Raw genomic sequence first — 14,786 nt, forward strand, 5'->3', positions numbered from 1 at the left:
AGCCGGAAAGGAGGACGGGAGGAACACCGAGCTGGGAAGGGGATCCTGGGCTGGAGGTGGGGCCGCGCTCCGGAACCCCGGGCTTCCCAGGAGCGTTTGGGCGGCGGGCCGGCCGGCAGGTGGCGGTGCGCGCTCGCGTCGCGGGTGGCGCTGGGGCCGCCGAGTCCCCTCCTCCCGCCGCTCCCTCCCCTCGCCGGCTCCTTTCTCTGCGCTCTTGCTCGCGCTCCCCAGCGCCCTCCTGCTCTCCCGGCCGCGGTCCCCTCGTCCGCGCCGCCCCGCCGCCGGCTCCGCCGCCGCCCCTGGCGACCATGGCGCACTGGGGGCCCTCGCGCGCCCCGAAGGGCCCCGGCCCCACCGCCCGAGCCCCGAGCCCTGGGGCTCCGCCGCCGCTGCGCTCGCCGCGCTCGCGGCCGCTCCTGCTGCTGCTGCTGCTGCTGCTGGGCGCCTGCGGGGCGGCGGGGCGCTCCCCCGAGCCCGGGCACCTGGGTCCTCATGTCCAACTGACCCGGGTGCCACGGAGCCCTCCCGCGGTACGCGCGGAGCCCGGTGGTGGCGAGGACCGGCAGGCGCGCGGCACGGAGCCCGGGGCCCCGGGTCCGAGTCCCGGTCCTGCTCCGGGTCCCGGTGAGGAGGACAGTGCCACCGCCCCGGGCTACCGGCGCTGGGAGCGGGCGGCGCCGCTGGTCGGAGTGGCTTCCCGGGCTCAGGTCTCGCTCATCAGCACGTCGTTCGTGCTCAAGGGGGACGCAACGCACAACCAGGCGATGGTGCACTGGACGGGCGAGAACAGCAGCGTAAGTGACCTCCGCGCGCTTGCCACGGCCCCTACGCGGGACACCATGGGACACCCCGCCGGCGGGACCGCCACGGCCCCCACCCCAGACCCCCCTGTGGTCATCAGGGGCGTTCTTGGCGACTTGGGCACTTGGGTCACCTCGGCGGCGCCCCTCTTGGGGAGAAGTCCTCAGATTCGTGTGCTTGTCTCACCGCAGGGGACATTCCCACAGATTTTGGGATCCTGGGCCACCTCCGATACTCCCCCGCTGGACTCCAGGTCCTGGGTTACGGAGGAGGTCCCCAGAGGCTTCGGGAGCCTGCAGGTCCTTGAGGGTCACCCCAGCTCGGCGTTATCTCTCTCGCGCCCAGGCTCCCCCAGCTGAACCTCGCGTTCTGGGATTTTGGGCTCCGGGATCCTTCCCTCCCTGGTCTACCCGGGACTCCGAGGTGGCACCTCCGCAGGTTCCGGGACTTCCCCGGTCAGCTCGAATCGAATCCTATTCTAGGACTCTGGGATTTCTGGGTTACCCCTCTCCCTAGGGTCCCCTAGTGCGACCTGCGGCTGTCTTGAGCTCCTGCTGCCGGTTGCCCCGCCTGGATGCACTGGGGTCCGCGTACCCCCTTGGGTTCGTCCCCACACTCTGCTGGGGACCTGTGTGAGGCTGGCAGGGCAAACTCCCTGCCCTCCCCCCACGTTCCCGGCTACTCTGGCTTTGCTCCAGCTGGAAGTTTGCCACCTCTGTTGGGGACCTCCTGTTCCTCCACCCACAGCCTGGGGCTCCCACCCTTCCCAGATCCTGCCTCCTCTGGCCTTTGTTGGTGTGTGCAGGAGGCAGAGGGTCCCTTTAGATTATTCCCCTGGGGGCTGCCTCAGCCTCACTCCCCCCCACCCCCAAAAGGGCCTCTGAAGTCACCCTGGGGCAGCTCTGTGGGTCTCTAGTTTTGCAGTTCCCAGAGAAGGATGGGCGTAGGGAGGTGGTAACCATGAATCCCGAGAGGATGGTACATTTGTATGCGGAGGGGAGATGGGAGCCTCCCCTCATTCCTGTGCCTTGCTGTCTCCTGGGGTCCCCTAGGAGACCTCTTCTTGCTTCCCCAAGGGCCAGGGTTCCTATATGCACTGGCTGTGGCCTGGGTGGGGAACACTGGCCTCTGGAGCCAGGAAAGGGCATAATTTGGGCAGTCACTTGTGCCCATCTCCTCCGTCCGGCTTTGCTGGGCTACTCCCAGGCAGCTGTGATGTGTGCTGGAGGAGGGGCGAGGTGGGGAGATGAATATGTTGGGGTAGGGGTAGGGACAGCATTGAATGAATTTAGTCGGCCTAGAGCCCAGCTCCCCAACCAGCCAGCGTCTATCAGGGTGCAGGTGCCAACTATCTGGTCTTGGGTCATTCCTGGCATCTCCAGCCTGACTAGCAGCCCTTCGAGGGCAGAGTTGGCTCCCTGGGTGCAGTGGGCCAGCAGGGGGCAGTCAGGGTGCTGGCTGGGGTGCCTTGCAGAGGTGGCAGGTGCCACCTCCCTAGAAGAGCACTGGGAGTGTTCTCTCCATCTGCACCTTGAGAGAGGGGTCAGATGCCAGGTGTACTTGTGAACAAACGGTGTCTGCTGTACCATAAGCTCTAACTCAGGCGGAAAGGTAACCCAGAAACTGAGAGCTCAAAGGACCGAATAAACACAAAAAGCAAATCCCGCCGGACCAGAAAGCTCTAATCCCCTACCCCATCTGCCGAGGTGGTTGATCATGAAGCTTGCTCCTGCCCCTTTGTCATTTAGCTTCCTGGGGAGGGGGTGGAGGAGCCCCCATGGGAGGGGGCAGGCTAGCTGTCTTTGGGATAGGCTGACACCCAGCCTGCCTCTGACCTGACCTCACAGTCCGGGTGCAGGGCAGCTTCCTGAGAGAGAGTTGAGGAGGGAGCTTGGGCCAGCAGGGATGGGGTACTGGGGGTGGGGGGCAGTCAGAGGAGCCTGTGTGGCTTTGCTTCTTGAGGGTGGCAGCTGGGTTTGGTGACTCCTCTGTGACTGGGTGGGCTTGCGTCCTCACTGCTGGCAGGTGTGTGTGCGTTGTGAGTGGGGGGCAATGTTGGCTTCTCTTCAGTGAGGACAGAAAGTCCAAGGAACCAGAGAGGAGTTTTAAGGGATGGATGTCCTCTGGCCAGCATGAGGCGAGGGGCGGGGTGAGGTGTGGCACACCGGGCATAGCCTGACACTTAGCAAACGCTCGGGAAGTAGAAGCCAGGACACCCTCATTGTGAGTAGTGGGTGTCCGTGGGGTCGGACGCTGGACCAGGCATTGGGCTTCAACACCTTCCACTCCTGCCTCTCCCACACACCCATTCTCCGGACTGGGCAGTCAGGGAAGACCTTATCATCCTGCACCTCGGGGAGCAGGGGAGGCTGCAGGAGTTTCACCTTGCCTGAGAAAACTCAGAAGAGGCAAGAAGCCGGTTACCTTGAGCTAACTAAGTAAAACTGCTTTAAAAGAAAAAATCACTGCCTTAGTGCTTGTTGCGTGCGTAGTATTGTTTTTTTCAGCACACGACGTGTCTTAGAAATGTACTCTGCTCCCTCTAGTCTCATCTTGCAACCACAGGACTAAAGATTTTAGCCGGGATTTGGCAGTGGGTTTCACGTCTGCTTGAAAGCACCATCTTTGAAAGCTACAACCAGACAGAAACTCACACAGCTGGTCTGCCGAGCAGTCTTCCTAACGTTTTATTTCCTTTAACTTGCTCACCGCCCTCTGCAGATGTGGTCAATGTGAACAGAGAGCGTGTTTATTTTACCATATCAGGTGTTCTTCAAAATTAAAAGGAGCATTTGATGAGGGGGATGGACTTTAAAACATGGCATTTGAGAGCATCCCGCAAGAAGGAGTTCCAGGATTTAAGCCCCCGTCGCTGCAGCCGCGTTAACATTATGTGGGTTTTCCTTCCAACGGCTTGGTTCTGCCTGCTCCCATGGTGATAGAGAAGGGGACTTGCTTGCAAGTTCAAACACTGCCTCCCTGTCTGATGTTTAGCTGTAGAAACAAATTGTTATGTGTGAAATTAATGTTTCATTGAAACCAAGAGGTATTGCGTTTGTATGGATCTAGAGTGGGCTGTGCACACACAGCTCCGGGTTTTGCATCTCCGGAGCTGCCCTTGGAGGCAGCGGTGCTGTTTGAAGGTGGATAAATATTACAGAGTGTGGCTCTCAGCCTCTGGGGTTGTGGTTTCATGTTATCCCTATGGGGAATGTGCTGTGCCCCGTCCTGTTCTTAATGTTTCTGGGAAGTCGTGGGCTTATTGTGCTTATTTTAAGCACAGCTCACCTGGGCTCCTTCCCACAACGCACTTGATCCTCAACTTTGAAGCTGAATGTATCATTTGACTTGAACGTGAGCTTCCTGCAGCCTGGTCTAGTTTGTTCACCTCTGTCATTGTTCCCCAAGAAGATCAGTACCTCCCTCCCCTCCCCTCTCCCCCCCCCCCCCCCCCCCCCCCCCCCGCCCTTCCCCTCCCCCCCGTCCCTCCCTTCCCCTTCCCTCCCTCTCTTCCCCTCCCCTCGTGCTTCCTTCTCCCTCCCTTCCCTCTGCCCATTTCCCAAATCTGCTCTGTGCTGCGCCACATGGTTGGTGCTATCCAAGGCAGTTGAATGCTGAGGTGATTCTGAGCAGATTACCCATACTCTCTGTTCTGCAATCTTGATGAACCCGATATTTGTGTATATTTTATACCCAGAGAGCTAGAGCTACACATCAGAAGAGCTTCTCAAACTTGTTTCTCTGAGTTAAGAGGTCAAGAACTAGTGGTCTGTGGCAGCATCTTCTACTATAGTACCCGTGGCCTCTCCCCAAGTTTGTATGAGATTTCCGTCATGATATCTGCCAGGTGTCAAGTTCCTTGAGGGCAGGTGAATTCTCTCTCTAGGGCTGCGAAGGCAAAGTGCCACAGACTCTGTGACTGAAACAACACAAATGTATTTTCTTGCAGTCCTGGAGGCTGGACGTCAGAGATCAAGGTATTGTTCAGGTTGGTTCCTTCTGAGGCCTCGCTCCTGGCCTTGCCATGCCGCCTTCTCCCATGTCTCCACATGGTCTTACCTCTGTGTGTGTCTGTGTCCTCATCTCCTTTTCTTGTGAGAGCACCAGTCATACTGGATCAGGGCTTGTTCTAACCACCTCATTTTAACTTAGTTACCTCTTTAAAGGCTCTGCTTACAAATACAGTCATATTTTGAAGTGCTAGGGATTAGGACTTCAACATATGGATTTTGGTGGGGGGACACAGTTCAGGCCCTGATAGCAGGGAAGGGGTCTTAGCTTCCTTTGCATCCCCTAAGTTTAGTAGTGGATCTCGGAGTAGTCTAGTGGGAGATGACCATGAACTGCTAGGATATGAGGGGGCGAGTGTCACTCTTCCCGATAATGCTGATGGCGAAATCAGGGAAGGTTGCATGGAAGAGGTGGCATCAAGGCTGGCCTAAAGAATGAGTAGGTGGAGTATATAGGAGATGGAGAACATTCCAGAAAAACAACATTCCAACTTGAGCAAGGTCTGGGGGGGTAGGAATTTTGAAGGTATGTGTGTGTTATGTAAAGTGAAAGTGAATGCATTCTGCATGGAGACAAACCAGAGAAAAGAAGTTTGGAAAATCAGATTCAAAAGCTCCCCACGGACCCCAGATGTGAGGCTGAAGAGTCAATGTGGCAGTGAGGCGTGGTGGACATTGCAATGGCTTCAGAGACAGCCTGCCCGGGTCTGTATCCTGGCCCTGCTGCTCTCTGGCTCTGGCATCCAGGCAAATGGACTAAATTCTCTGGACTTCAGTGACCATATCTTGAAAATGGGAGAAGTAAGGCTCACAGGTTTGCGGTGCAGGTGAAGTGAGATCTTGCATGTGAAATGCTCAGATCAGAGCCTGGCCCACAGCAGGAGCTCAGCAAATGACATCAAGAAAGAGCCCTGAGGCAGTGTGGGGGATGGGGCTGGTGAGGGCTGCGGGGTGAGACATCTGGACAGAGGCTCAGGGAGGAGCTGCTGCCAGGCGGAGGCGTGGACCAGGGCTGTGGAGGGGGCTGACGGAGAGGAGAGTGGGTTGGAGAGAGGTGCTTGGCTGGACGCAGAGGACGTGGCTGCCTTGGCTCTGCAGGCCTCTCTCCGTCCTGAGTGGCGCTGGGCTTCTAGGCTCCAGGCCAACCTCCAGCGTGTAGAGACCATGTGAGTTCTTAAACGAATGGGTTCAAATCCGTGACAAAGCTGACCTGTAGCCTTGTGTCTGATGCTTGTGGTTTTGTGATGTCAACGCCAATCCACCTTAGAGGACAGCTTGGTGGCTCCAAGCTCGGGGTTTTGCATTTAAGTCTGCTGAATTTGCCGTGCATTACCCTGGAATTCTAGGCCCCCACGGTGTGGCCTCCCAGCACTAGGGGTGGGGGCTGGATTGGAGCCCAAGGTGTGGCCCCTGGTGGCTGAGCTGTGGCTGGTCAGCCTGTGAGTACCGGGCCTCCGTCCAGAGGCAGTGCATCTCTGTCGTGACAGCTCATCACCAAGGGTGTCCAGCGGCCACCTGGAGAGAGGCAGAAGTAGGCAGAGGTCAAGGGATGTGGTGACCAGGGCTGAGTGCCTGTCATACTTGCTGCCAGGAGCTGGCTGCTGGCGGGGCAAACCTGTCCGGGACCCTGGGCCTGGCGGCTGGATGAAGAACCATGAGGGAGCCAGGGACTCTGTGTGGAGAGAGGCGGCAGCACATGGGGACATGCAGAGGGCGGGCTGAGTCTAGGGAAGTCTCAGCGTGCAAACCGCAGGCTCGCAAGTTGACCCAGGGCTTCTGCCCTCGCCCCGGTCACTCGACATTCAGAGCATGGGTTGAGAGCTCCCAGCAGGAAGGGGAGGGAGTTGTGCCCAGAACCCTCCACCTGGCCTCACATTTGCCTCCAAATGAGCTGCTTTTAGGGCGAAGGTAAGAAGCAACCGCAGGCCTCGTTTCCTGGGTGCTTACCCATGGGGTCTGCTGAGTGCACTGTGCAGAAGTCCCTGGCCTTCTGATTCTCCTCTGAGCCAGAAGGATGGGGAGCCGTGCTCTCTCTCGACTTGGGCCCTCGTTTGGTCATCGTGTTTCGGGTGTCAGCCCTGGGGTGCAGAGGAAGGGCGTGGGGCCAGTGGGATGGACTCCTTCTCTTGAAGTGCCTGTGGCCCAAAGTGGAGGGTGGGGTGGGGCAGAGAGCCCCAGGGATGCAATTCAGGAGGAGTGAGGTGGGGGGGGCGGGGGGCTGGTGTGGAAGCACAGGTGCAGGGAGGGCAAGGCGGGGTGGGGCGGGGAAGCTCAGTTCACCTGGGGAGCGGTCACATGGGCCACAGGTGGAGGAGGATGAGGACGGCTGACAAGGCTGGGGAGGTGGGACTGAGGGGAGCAGCAGAGATCTCTGGGGTGCAGAGGGCAGGTGGGCTGGTGGAGGGGCTGCCCGTGGCCATTGCCTGTGCCGTGAAGCAGGGGCTGTCTGAGCGGGGCTCCTGCGCATGGTGTTTCCTGGCTGGGGTCCGAGGGAGGCTTTTGCTGTGGTCTGGCCTGCCCTGCACAGACCCACTCCCTGGCCTGGGTGGTGCGGGCCGCTCAGGGATGGGGAGCTGCACAGACCCACTCCCTGGCCTGGGTGGTGCGGGCCGCTCAGGGATGGGGAGCTGCCTTTGTTTGTGTTCTCATCCAAGTTCAGCAGGTGAGACCTTGACTGTGGATCCCCCACGTTCTGTCCTCTCTTGTGTACCTCCTCAAGTGCTGGTCTGTTCCTGTCACTTCTGAGGACCCCTGAGAAGCTCCCAAACCCACTCTCCCACTCCCTGCAATCAGTTCACCTGACCTAAGTTACCCTGCCTTGCTGGGTCTTTGCCTGAGGGGCCAACACTCCCGGGGAATGTGAGCAGGAGGGGTTATGGGATAGAAACCCAGCTTTGGGCTGGAAGTCCACCCCTCTGGTGCACGGTGGGGAAGCGCAGAGCTGGGGGAGGCTGGATTGTCTTCGGCTGCCCCACGTGCAGGGCAGCGATGTGGATGGGCCCTCGTGCTGTTCTGGAGGCCCTGATCCCGCCTCGCTAGAAGTGCTCAAAAGGAGGCTCCATGTCCATGCTCCAGGCCACTGCAGGGGCTTTCGGCTTGGGGGGGAAGCGGGACCACCAGGGGCTGACTGAGGGTCCAGAGTTGTGGTTGTGAGCCTAGATCCCAGCTGGACCCAGGGGTGCGCTCCATGCTGCTCCATAGCCTCTGGCTCTGACCCCTGGGTCCCTCCCCTGCCTTCCAGCATGCTGGTGCTGCTTTCCCTCTCCTCCCTGGGGAATCCTGGGTTATCTCCCTGCATCGTTCAGCTGGGCGTTCACCCCTCCCTTCCCATCATGCTGGCCACCCATGTACCCACTCTTTCCCAGGCGTCAGTTTCCCCATCTGTAAGAGGAGCGTCAGGACTAGACCATCTCCAAGGTCACTACCAACCCGGATGTTGTTTATGTTTAGTACACATTTGCTGATTTATTTGTATTTTATTTATATGAATGGAGACTAGGAATGAAGTAGAAGAGACTTTGGAATGCCCAGCCCAAGAACCTCACTACAGCCTCTTTCAAGTAGTCACGAAGGAGGCAGATTTCCATGAGAGTTGAACTTCAGGAACGGCTGGTCTCACCCGAGCCTGCTGTTCGTGCTTGGATGAGGACTGAACCTCTCTGAGCCTTTTTCCTAATTTATCAAATGAGGATAATGGTTTCTGTGTGTCAGGCCAGTGCTGGGGCCACGCGCTCCATGGATGGGGGCCTGGCCAGCAGACCCACCAGTGTCCTCCTTCATCTTGTTTCCTAAGAGTGTTGACCTCACTTGCATCTTCACTGTCTTCTTGAAACTAGCTCAAGGCCCAGCTCGTGGTAGCTGTTGTCCTCAGCTCTTTACCGAGCTTCTCTGTGTGCCTAGTGCTGTTAGGTGCTGAGGATACAGCGAGCCTGCCCAGGTGAAACGTTTGGTCTGGACAGGAATTTATCCCAGCGCGTTCTAGGTGCTGTGTGAGTCTGCGCTGGGGAAGTCTGGAAAGATTTTCTGGAGGAGGTGAAGATGGAGCTGCTCCGCAGGATGAGTAGAGTCCCGGGCTGAGGAGCGGGTTGGGATGGTGAGAATATTAAGGCTGAAGGAGAGGCCTGGCGGCTGGAGCAGCTTGGAGCGCCCATGGGCAGAGGAGAGACTCGGCCGTTGATCAAGAAGCCTGGCTCGAAGGCATAGAGACGGCCCTGTTAATAAAGTTGCTGAGCACATTTCACAAATCCACTTTTACTTTAATAAAGGGCGATTTAATTTGTAGTTGCGTGAAGGTTCCTGAGAGTATTCTAAAGAGGTCATAAATTAGCCTCATTCCTCGGCACGCCCCTCCGATGAGAAGGCAGCCCAGAGCTTGCATGGGCCTCTCGGCGTAGCCGTTACTTTATTTTATGGTGATTTTTTCAGAGTCAGGCTAAGACTTGTGCAGAGGATTCGAAGGAGAACAGGCTGGAGTGACGGGCAGATCAGCTGGGACGCTGCGGAGAATCCCTGTGCCTTTTCTGGTGCAGGAAGAAACGGAGGGGAAGCTTGCATGTTGACTCCTCTCTGGGGGCCGCCTTGTCTTTCTTTTTTCGTACTCCAAAGGATGAGTTGTTTATAGGTTCTTGCCAACGGCCCACTTTGTCCTCGCCCCTCCTTAGTTCCTAGTCTGGGTGGGTGCTGTATGGATTGCAGGGATGCTGATGAACTGAGAAGCCTGGCTGTGGCTGCAGCTGCTGTTCCTGACCAATGTCTTCCCCTTTTGGAAGTCCAGGGAGCAGAGATCTCTGGCTCTGGCCACCGGGAGGGCAAGGTCTCCCTCTGTAGCCTTGGAAACGTGAAGGCATGTGTTCTGCGTTGGTTCACATCCTGCTTTTTCTTGGAAAGCCCCGTCCTGGATGTGAGCTTGGATTCTGGGTGTAAAAGAAGTGCAGACATGGGTCTGTCAGTCTAAGTGGATGGTGGGGGGGTGGGAATGCCCTGGATCACTCTCCCCGCTCCCAGCAGGTTCCCACGGACCATCCCTGACCTGCTCTGCAAGGTTTTAAAACACAGTCTTAGGCAACTTGCTCGCTGCTGATTGATATACAGCCCGCTGAGGGTAGCAGCAACATCTTTTCCATTCAGCCCATGACTCAGGACAGCTTCCCAGTAGGCATACGGTGCTCGTCATCTGTATTCCAATTAAGCTCCATTTGTCATTAGAAAATGGAATAGGGATACTTGAGTGAGTGAGGACTCTCCTGGAAAGACTGGAAAAAAAAAATGTAAAACTCCAGTGTCCTTTCGAGGTGGAAAAGCTCCTTCTTATTTTGCATTTCTGTAGCAGTCAGTTACTGTATTTGTACAGAAAATTACAATCATTTAATTAGTTTCTTCTCATACCAGCTCGAAGATCTTAAAATAACAGCACTCTCTTTCCTTAGTAATTTTCTTGCAAAAGCAGATAATTTCCTGCGATGTTGAGCTTGCCTTCACTCACACCGAGCACATCACTTGCAAGTCACCGTTTCTCAATGCTCAGATAAATGAAGTTCAAATTAGAGAAAGAAAAGAGCCAGGCAGAGGGTGGCCGCTTCCATTCAGATCAATTTTAATTCAGAAAGAATTCTTTATGAGGCTTTTTCGCCGTGCATATTTCTGAAGCATCAGAAGTAGAGATAGCATCTCCCAGGCCTCAGCTGGGGAAATCCGGCAGTTAGGATCACCTCCCAGCTTCTGCTTCTGATGTAATTTAACTTATAATAATAATCCCTCACTATTTACAGGGAACTGCTGATTAATAATAATAAAGTTAAAAATCACGGCCCCACCAGGCATGGTGGCTCACGCCTGTAATCCCAGCACTTTGGGAGGCCGAGACGGGCGGATCACGAGGTCAGGAGATCGAGACCATCCTGGCTAACACGGTGAAACCCCGTCTCTACTAAAAATGCAAAAAATTAGCCGGGCGTGGTGGTGCACGCCCGTAGTCCCAGCTGCTCGGGAGGCTGAGGCAGGAGAATGGTGTGAACCCGGGAGGCGGAGCTTGCAGTGAGCTGAGATCCGGCCACCACACTCCAGCCTGGGCGACAGAGCGAGACTCCGTCTCAGAAAAAAAAAAAAAAAAAAAAAAAAATCACAGCCCCCATCTAGGTGCCGGATGCTGTGTCACACCCACTTGTTTTATTTGCTCCTACAGAGGGACCGGCACAGTAGATACCATGATTATATGCATTTTACAGCTGTGGAAAAGAAGGCTCAGCATGGTGGGAGGACTTGCCCCCAGTCACACAGCTAGTGAGGACCCGAGATGTAGTTTGAATTCCTTTGCTCTTGAGCCCGAGTTCTTTTTAAAATTCTTTTTTCTGGCCGGGCACGGTGGCTCATGCCTGTCATTCCAACATTTTGGGAGGCCGAGGCAGGCGGATTACCTGAGGTCAGGAGTTTGAGACCAGCCTGGCCAACATGATGAAAATTTGTAAAAATACAAAATTAGCCGGGCCTGGTGGCACATGCCTGTAATCCCAGCTACTCAGGAGGCTGAGGCAGGAGAATCACTTGAACCCGGGAGATGAAGATTGCAGTGAGCCGAGATCGTGCCACTACACCCCAGCCTGGGCGACAGAGCAAGACTCTACCTCAAAAAAAAGCAAAAATTCTTTTTACTTTATTACTGTTTTTAAAATTGTGGTAAAATATATGTAACATAAATTCACTGTCTTTAATACTTTTTAAGTGTATGGTTCTGGGGCATTCAATTCATTCATATTGTCATGCACCTGTCACCACCATTCTTCTCCAGAACGTTCTCATCTTCCCAAATGGAAACTCTACCCCTCTTAAACACTAACCCCCATCACCCTTCCTCCAGCTCCTGCCACTCACAGTCTACTTTCTGTCTCTATGATTTTGATGCTGTAATGACCTCATATAGGTGGAACCATGAACATTTGTCATTTTGATGTCATTGTCAATGACATCAAACATTGTCAAATGAACATTTGTCATTTTGTGTCTGGTTTATTTCACTGAGCATCATGTCCGGAAGGTTCGCCCAGGCTGTGGCAGGTGCCAGAATTTCCTTCCTTTTTTATGGCTGAGTAATATTCCACCGTCTGGACAGAACACATTTACTGCCTTTGTGCATCTGCGGATGGACGTTTGTGTTGTTTCCACCTTTTGGCTGGTGTGAATTAGGCTGCTGTGAACATGGGTGTGCAGATATTTTTTCGAGTCCCTGCTTTCAGTCCTTTTGGGTAAATGCCCAGAAGTGGGATTGCTGGATCATATGGTAATTCTATGTCAATTTTTTTTTATTCTCGAGACGGGGTCTTGCTCTGTTGCCCAGGCTGGAGTGCAGTGATGCGGTCACAGCTCACTGCAGCCTCAACCACCCCTGATTAAGTGATTCTCTCGCCTCACCCTCCCAAATACCTGGGACTACAGGTGCACGCCACCACAGCTGGCTAATTTTTGTATTTTTTAGTAGAGATGGGGGTTTTGCTGTATTGCCTGGCCTCGTCTTCAACTCCTAAGCTCAAGCAATCCACCCGCCTCAGCCTCCAAAATTGTTGGGATTATAGGTGTGAGCCACCGTGCCCGGCTTATGTTAAGTTTTTGATCAAGCCTGAGGTTTTATCTGCATCAGAAATCACCCTTGTGGCTGCCTCGTACCCACTTGCTGGTCAGTAGCATAATTGCAACCCCCAAGGAAATCCACAGGAGGAGAAACATACGTGGCATGAGGACAATCGCGCGTCTAGAAGGGACACAGTGGCAAGGCTGCGTTGTGGGAGTCACTTTTCTCTGTTCTGTTCTCATAACCTCTGAATTCTGCCACTTGTGACCCAAGGAGGGGTATCTCTCTGAGCCCAGGAAATCCAGATCTGTCAACCTGGGGAAGTCAGAAATAGGCTGGTCCGGTGCCGGGCCAAGGGTGGGAAAGGAAACCATTCCTGGAGGCATTGCTCGGCATGGCCGCTCTTGCTAAGTGTAACCGTTTGCCTTCCAAGTTCGAGCCCATTTCTCCTCCTCCTCTGCTTTTAGGCACTTTTCCCAGTTGACTACCTCATTGACCAGTTAAGTCATTCAATTTTCACTCTGTAAAAATAAAGCACTCAATAAAAACCCTATGTTTTTCTCAATTTATTCCCATCAATACCGCTGAACCCCAGCCAAGTTTATTTTCTGCTTCTTCATTTGACCATCAGATAGGCCTTCTGGGCATCCACTTTGGGTCCTGCAGCAGCTATGATGTCAGGCGGCTGCTGTGTACCTGGCTGTGCTAGGCTCCTTGGGTGGACCCAGGACACACACCCAGGGGTTTTCTGGCTTTGAGGACCCCAAACTGGCACGGGGGCTCTTAGCTCTCTCTGTGCCCTAGAATCCTGCCCACCCCAATCCTGGAGAAGCTCATGAAACTTTCTCAGAATGAGGATTTTATAATCAGCATAAAACAAAGTATAGATCCAGAGGAAACCAATTTCATGGCAATGAAGTTATCAAAATACTAAAACTAATTTCTTCAGTAACACTTCCGTAAGAACTTGTGGCAGGTGTGATGATTTCCACAGTTTGGAAGTTGTGCTGAGTGTAAGCAATACTTTGAGATCGATAACAACTGTGATCTGGCCTTGGCGATATCTGTGATTTCTGTTGGTGACACCCAGGTACTAATGATACATTTGTGACTTGTTGCCTACTTCAGAATGGAAGGAAATGCCTAATTTCAGCTGGGGCTGGTTGAAAATAAAGAGGCCATTGTTTCTCCATCCAAGTTCATGGGTCCTTGAAGAAAGAGCAAGCAGAGGGAATCAGGAACATGTAGAAATAACGCCATGAGGCTGGACGCGGTGGCTCACGCCCGTAATTCCAGCACTTTGGGAGGCAGCGGCGGGTGGATCACCTGAGGTCCGGAAGTTCGAGACCAGCCTGGGCAACATGGTGAAGCCCTGTCTCCACTAAAAATACAAAGAAATTAGCTGGGTGTGGTGGCACACGCCTGTAATCCCAGCTATCCTGGAGGCTGAGGCAGGAGAATCGCTTAAACCTGGGAGGTGGAGGTTGCAGTGAGCTGAGATCACGCCACTGTACTCCAACGTGGGTGACAGAATGAGACTCCACCTCAAACAAACAAACAAATAAAAAAAGCAAAAAACCAAAAACACCATGCGAGGTAGGACTCAGCTGGAGGGATGCAATGGGGACAGATGGATCCCATGGGAATGATACAGTCCTGTCCCCTCTGCTGTGCGCCAGTGTCCCCGTCTTCCCCAGGCCTCCTGTCTGGTCTCCTCCAGCCCACTGAGGGTATGGACTCTAGCAGCTCAGGGACTTTGGTTTGTTTCATTCCCTGTTGCTCCCCACGCGCCTGGCGCTTAGTAGATGCTCAGTAAACATCTGGGGACTTCTGAAAGGAGGAACAAGGAGGAGGTCATGGATCCTGAAGCTCAGAGGCCTAGTTTCCCTGCTGGGGAATCTGGGGAGAGTTGAGTCCTCGCAAAGCTGGTGAGTGAGGAGCTGGGCTCCTTGGCCCACTGCTGGCTCCACGAGTAACCTGGGAAGCTCTTTGACGCACTAATTAATCTCCACCCCGTGGGGTGGGGATTATGCACATATCTGCAGAGAAGAGAGCTGGCTGCCAGAGAGACAGACAGATTTGTCTCTTGCCTGAGAGGAGTCCTGGGCAGAGGGGAAGCAGTCTAGCAGCCGCTGACTCACGGTCGCGGGTATGCAGCCAGGCTCTGGTGACGCCCACGCCTCCATGGCGGGGCCACTGGGTCAGCCAGGAGCCAGGGTACTCCGTGGTGAGAAAACACCCATTCCCAAATTGAATTAGGGCATTGAAATAGCATCCTTGATGATCCCAGCCTCATCTCACCCAGCAAAACAAAACAAAACAAGACAAAACAAGAAACCCACGAGATGGGTTTGCCCAGCTTTCAACAAAGACAGAGGACTTGGGGGTAGGTCGAACCATGGGAGGGCTTCCCC

At 54.7% G+C, this 14,786-nt stretch overlaps 1 protein-coding gene across 1 annotated transcript in view; it reads left to right on the forward strand.

Moving 5' to 3' along the window:
- Positions 1 to 308: 308 nt before the first annotated feature.
- SORCS2 (sortilin related VPS10 domain containing receptor 2) overlaps positions 309 to 14,786 on the forward strand; it is a 542,685-nt gene continuing 528,207 nt past the window's right edge. Inside the window, exon 1 of the mRNA XM_023206691.1 lies at positions 309 to 794. Within this exon, the coding sequence (XP_023062459.1) occupies positions 309 to 794 (486 nt within the window). The remainder of the gene's footprint in view (positions 795 to 14,786) is intronic.

This window comes from Piliocolobus tephrosceles, chromosome 3 (assembly GCF_002776525.5).
Source record: "Piliocolobus tephrosceles isolate RC106 chromosome 3, ASM277652v3, whole genome shotgun sequence".
Lineage (NCBI taxonomy): Eukaryota > Metazoa > Chordata > Mammalia > Primates > Cercopithecidae > Piliocolobus > Piliocolobus tephrosceles.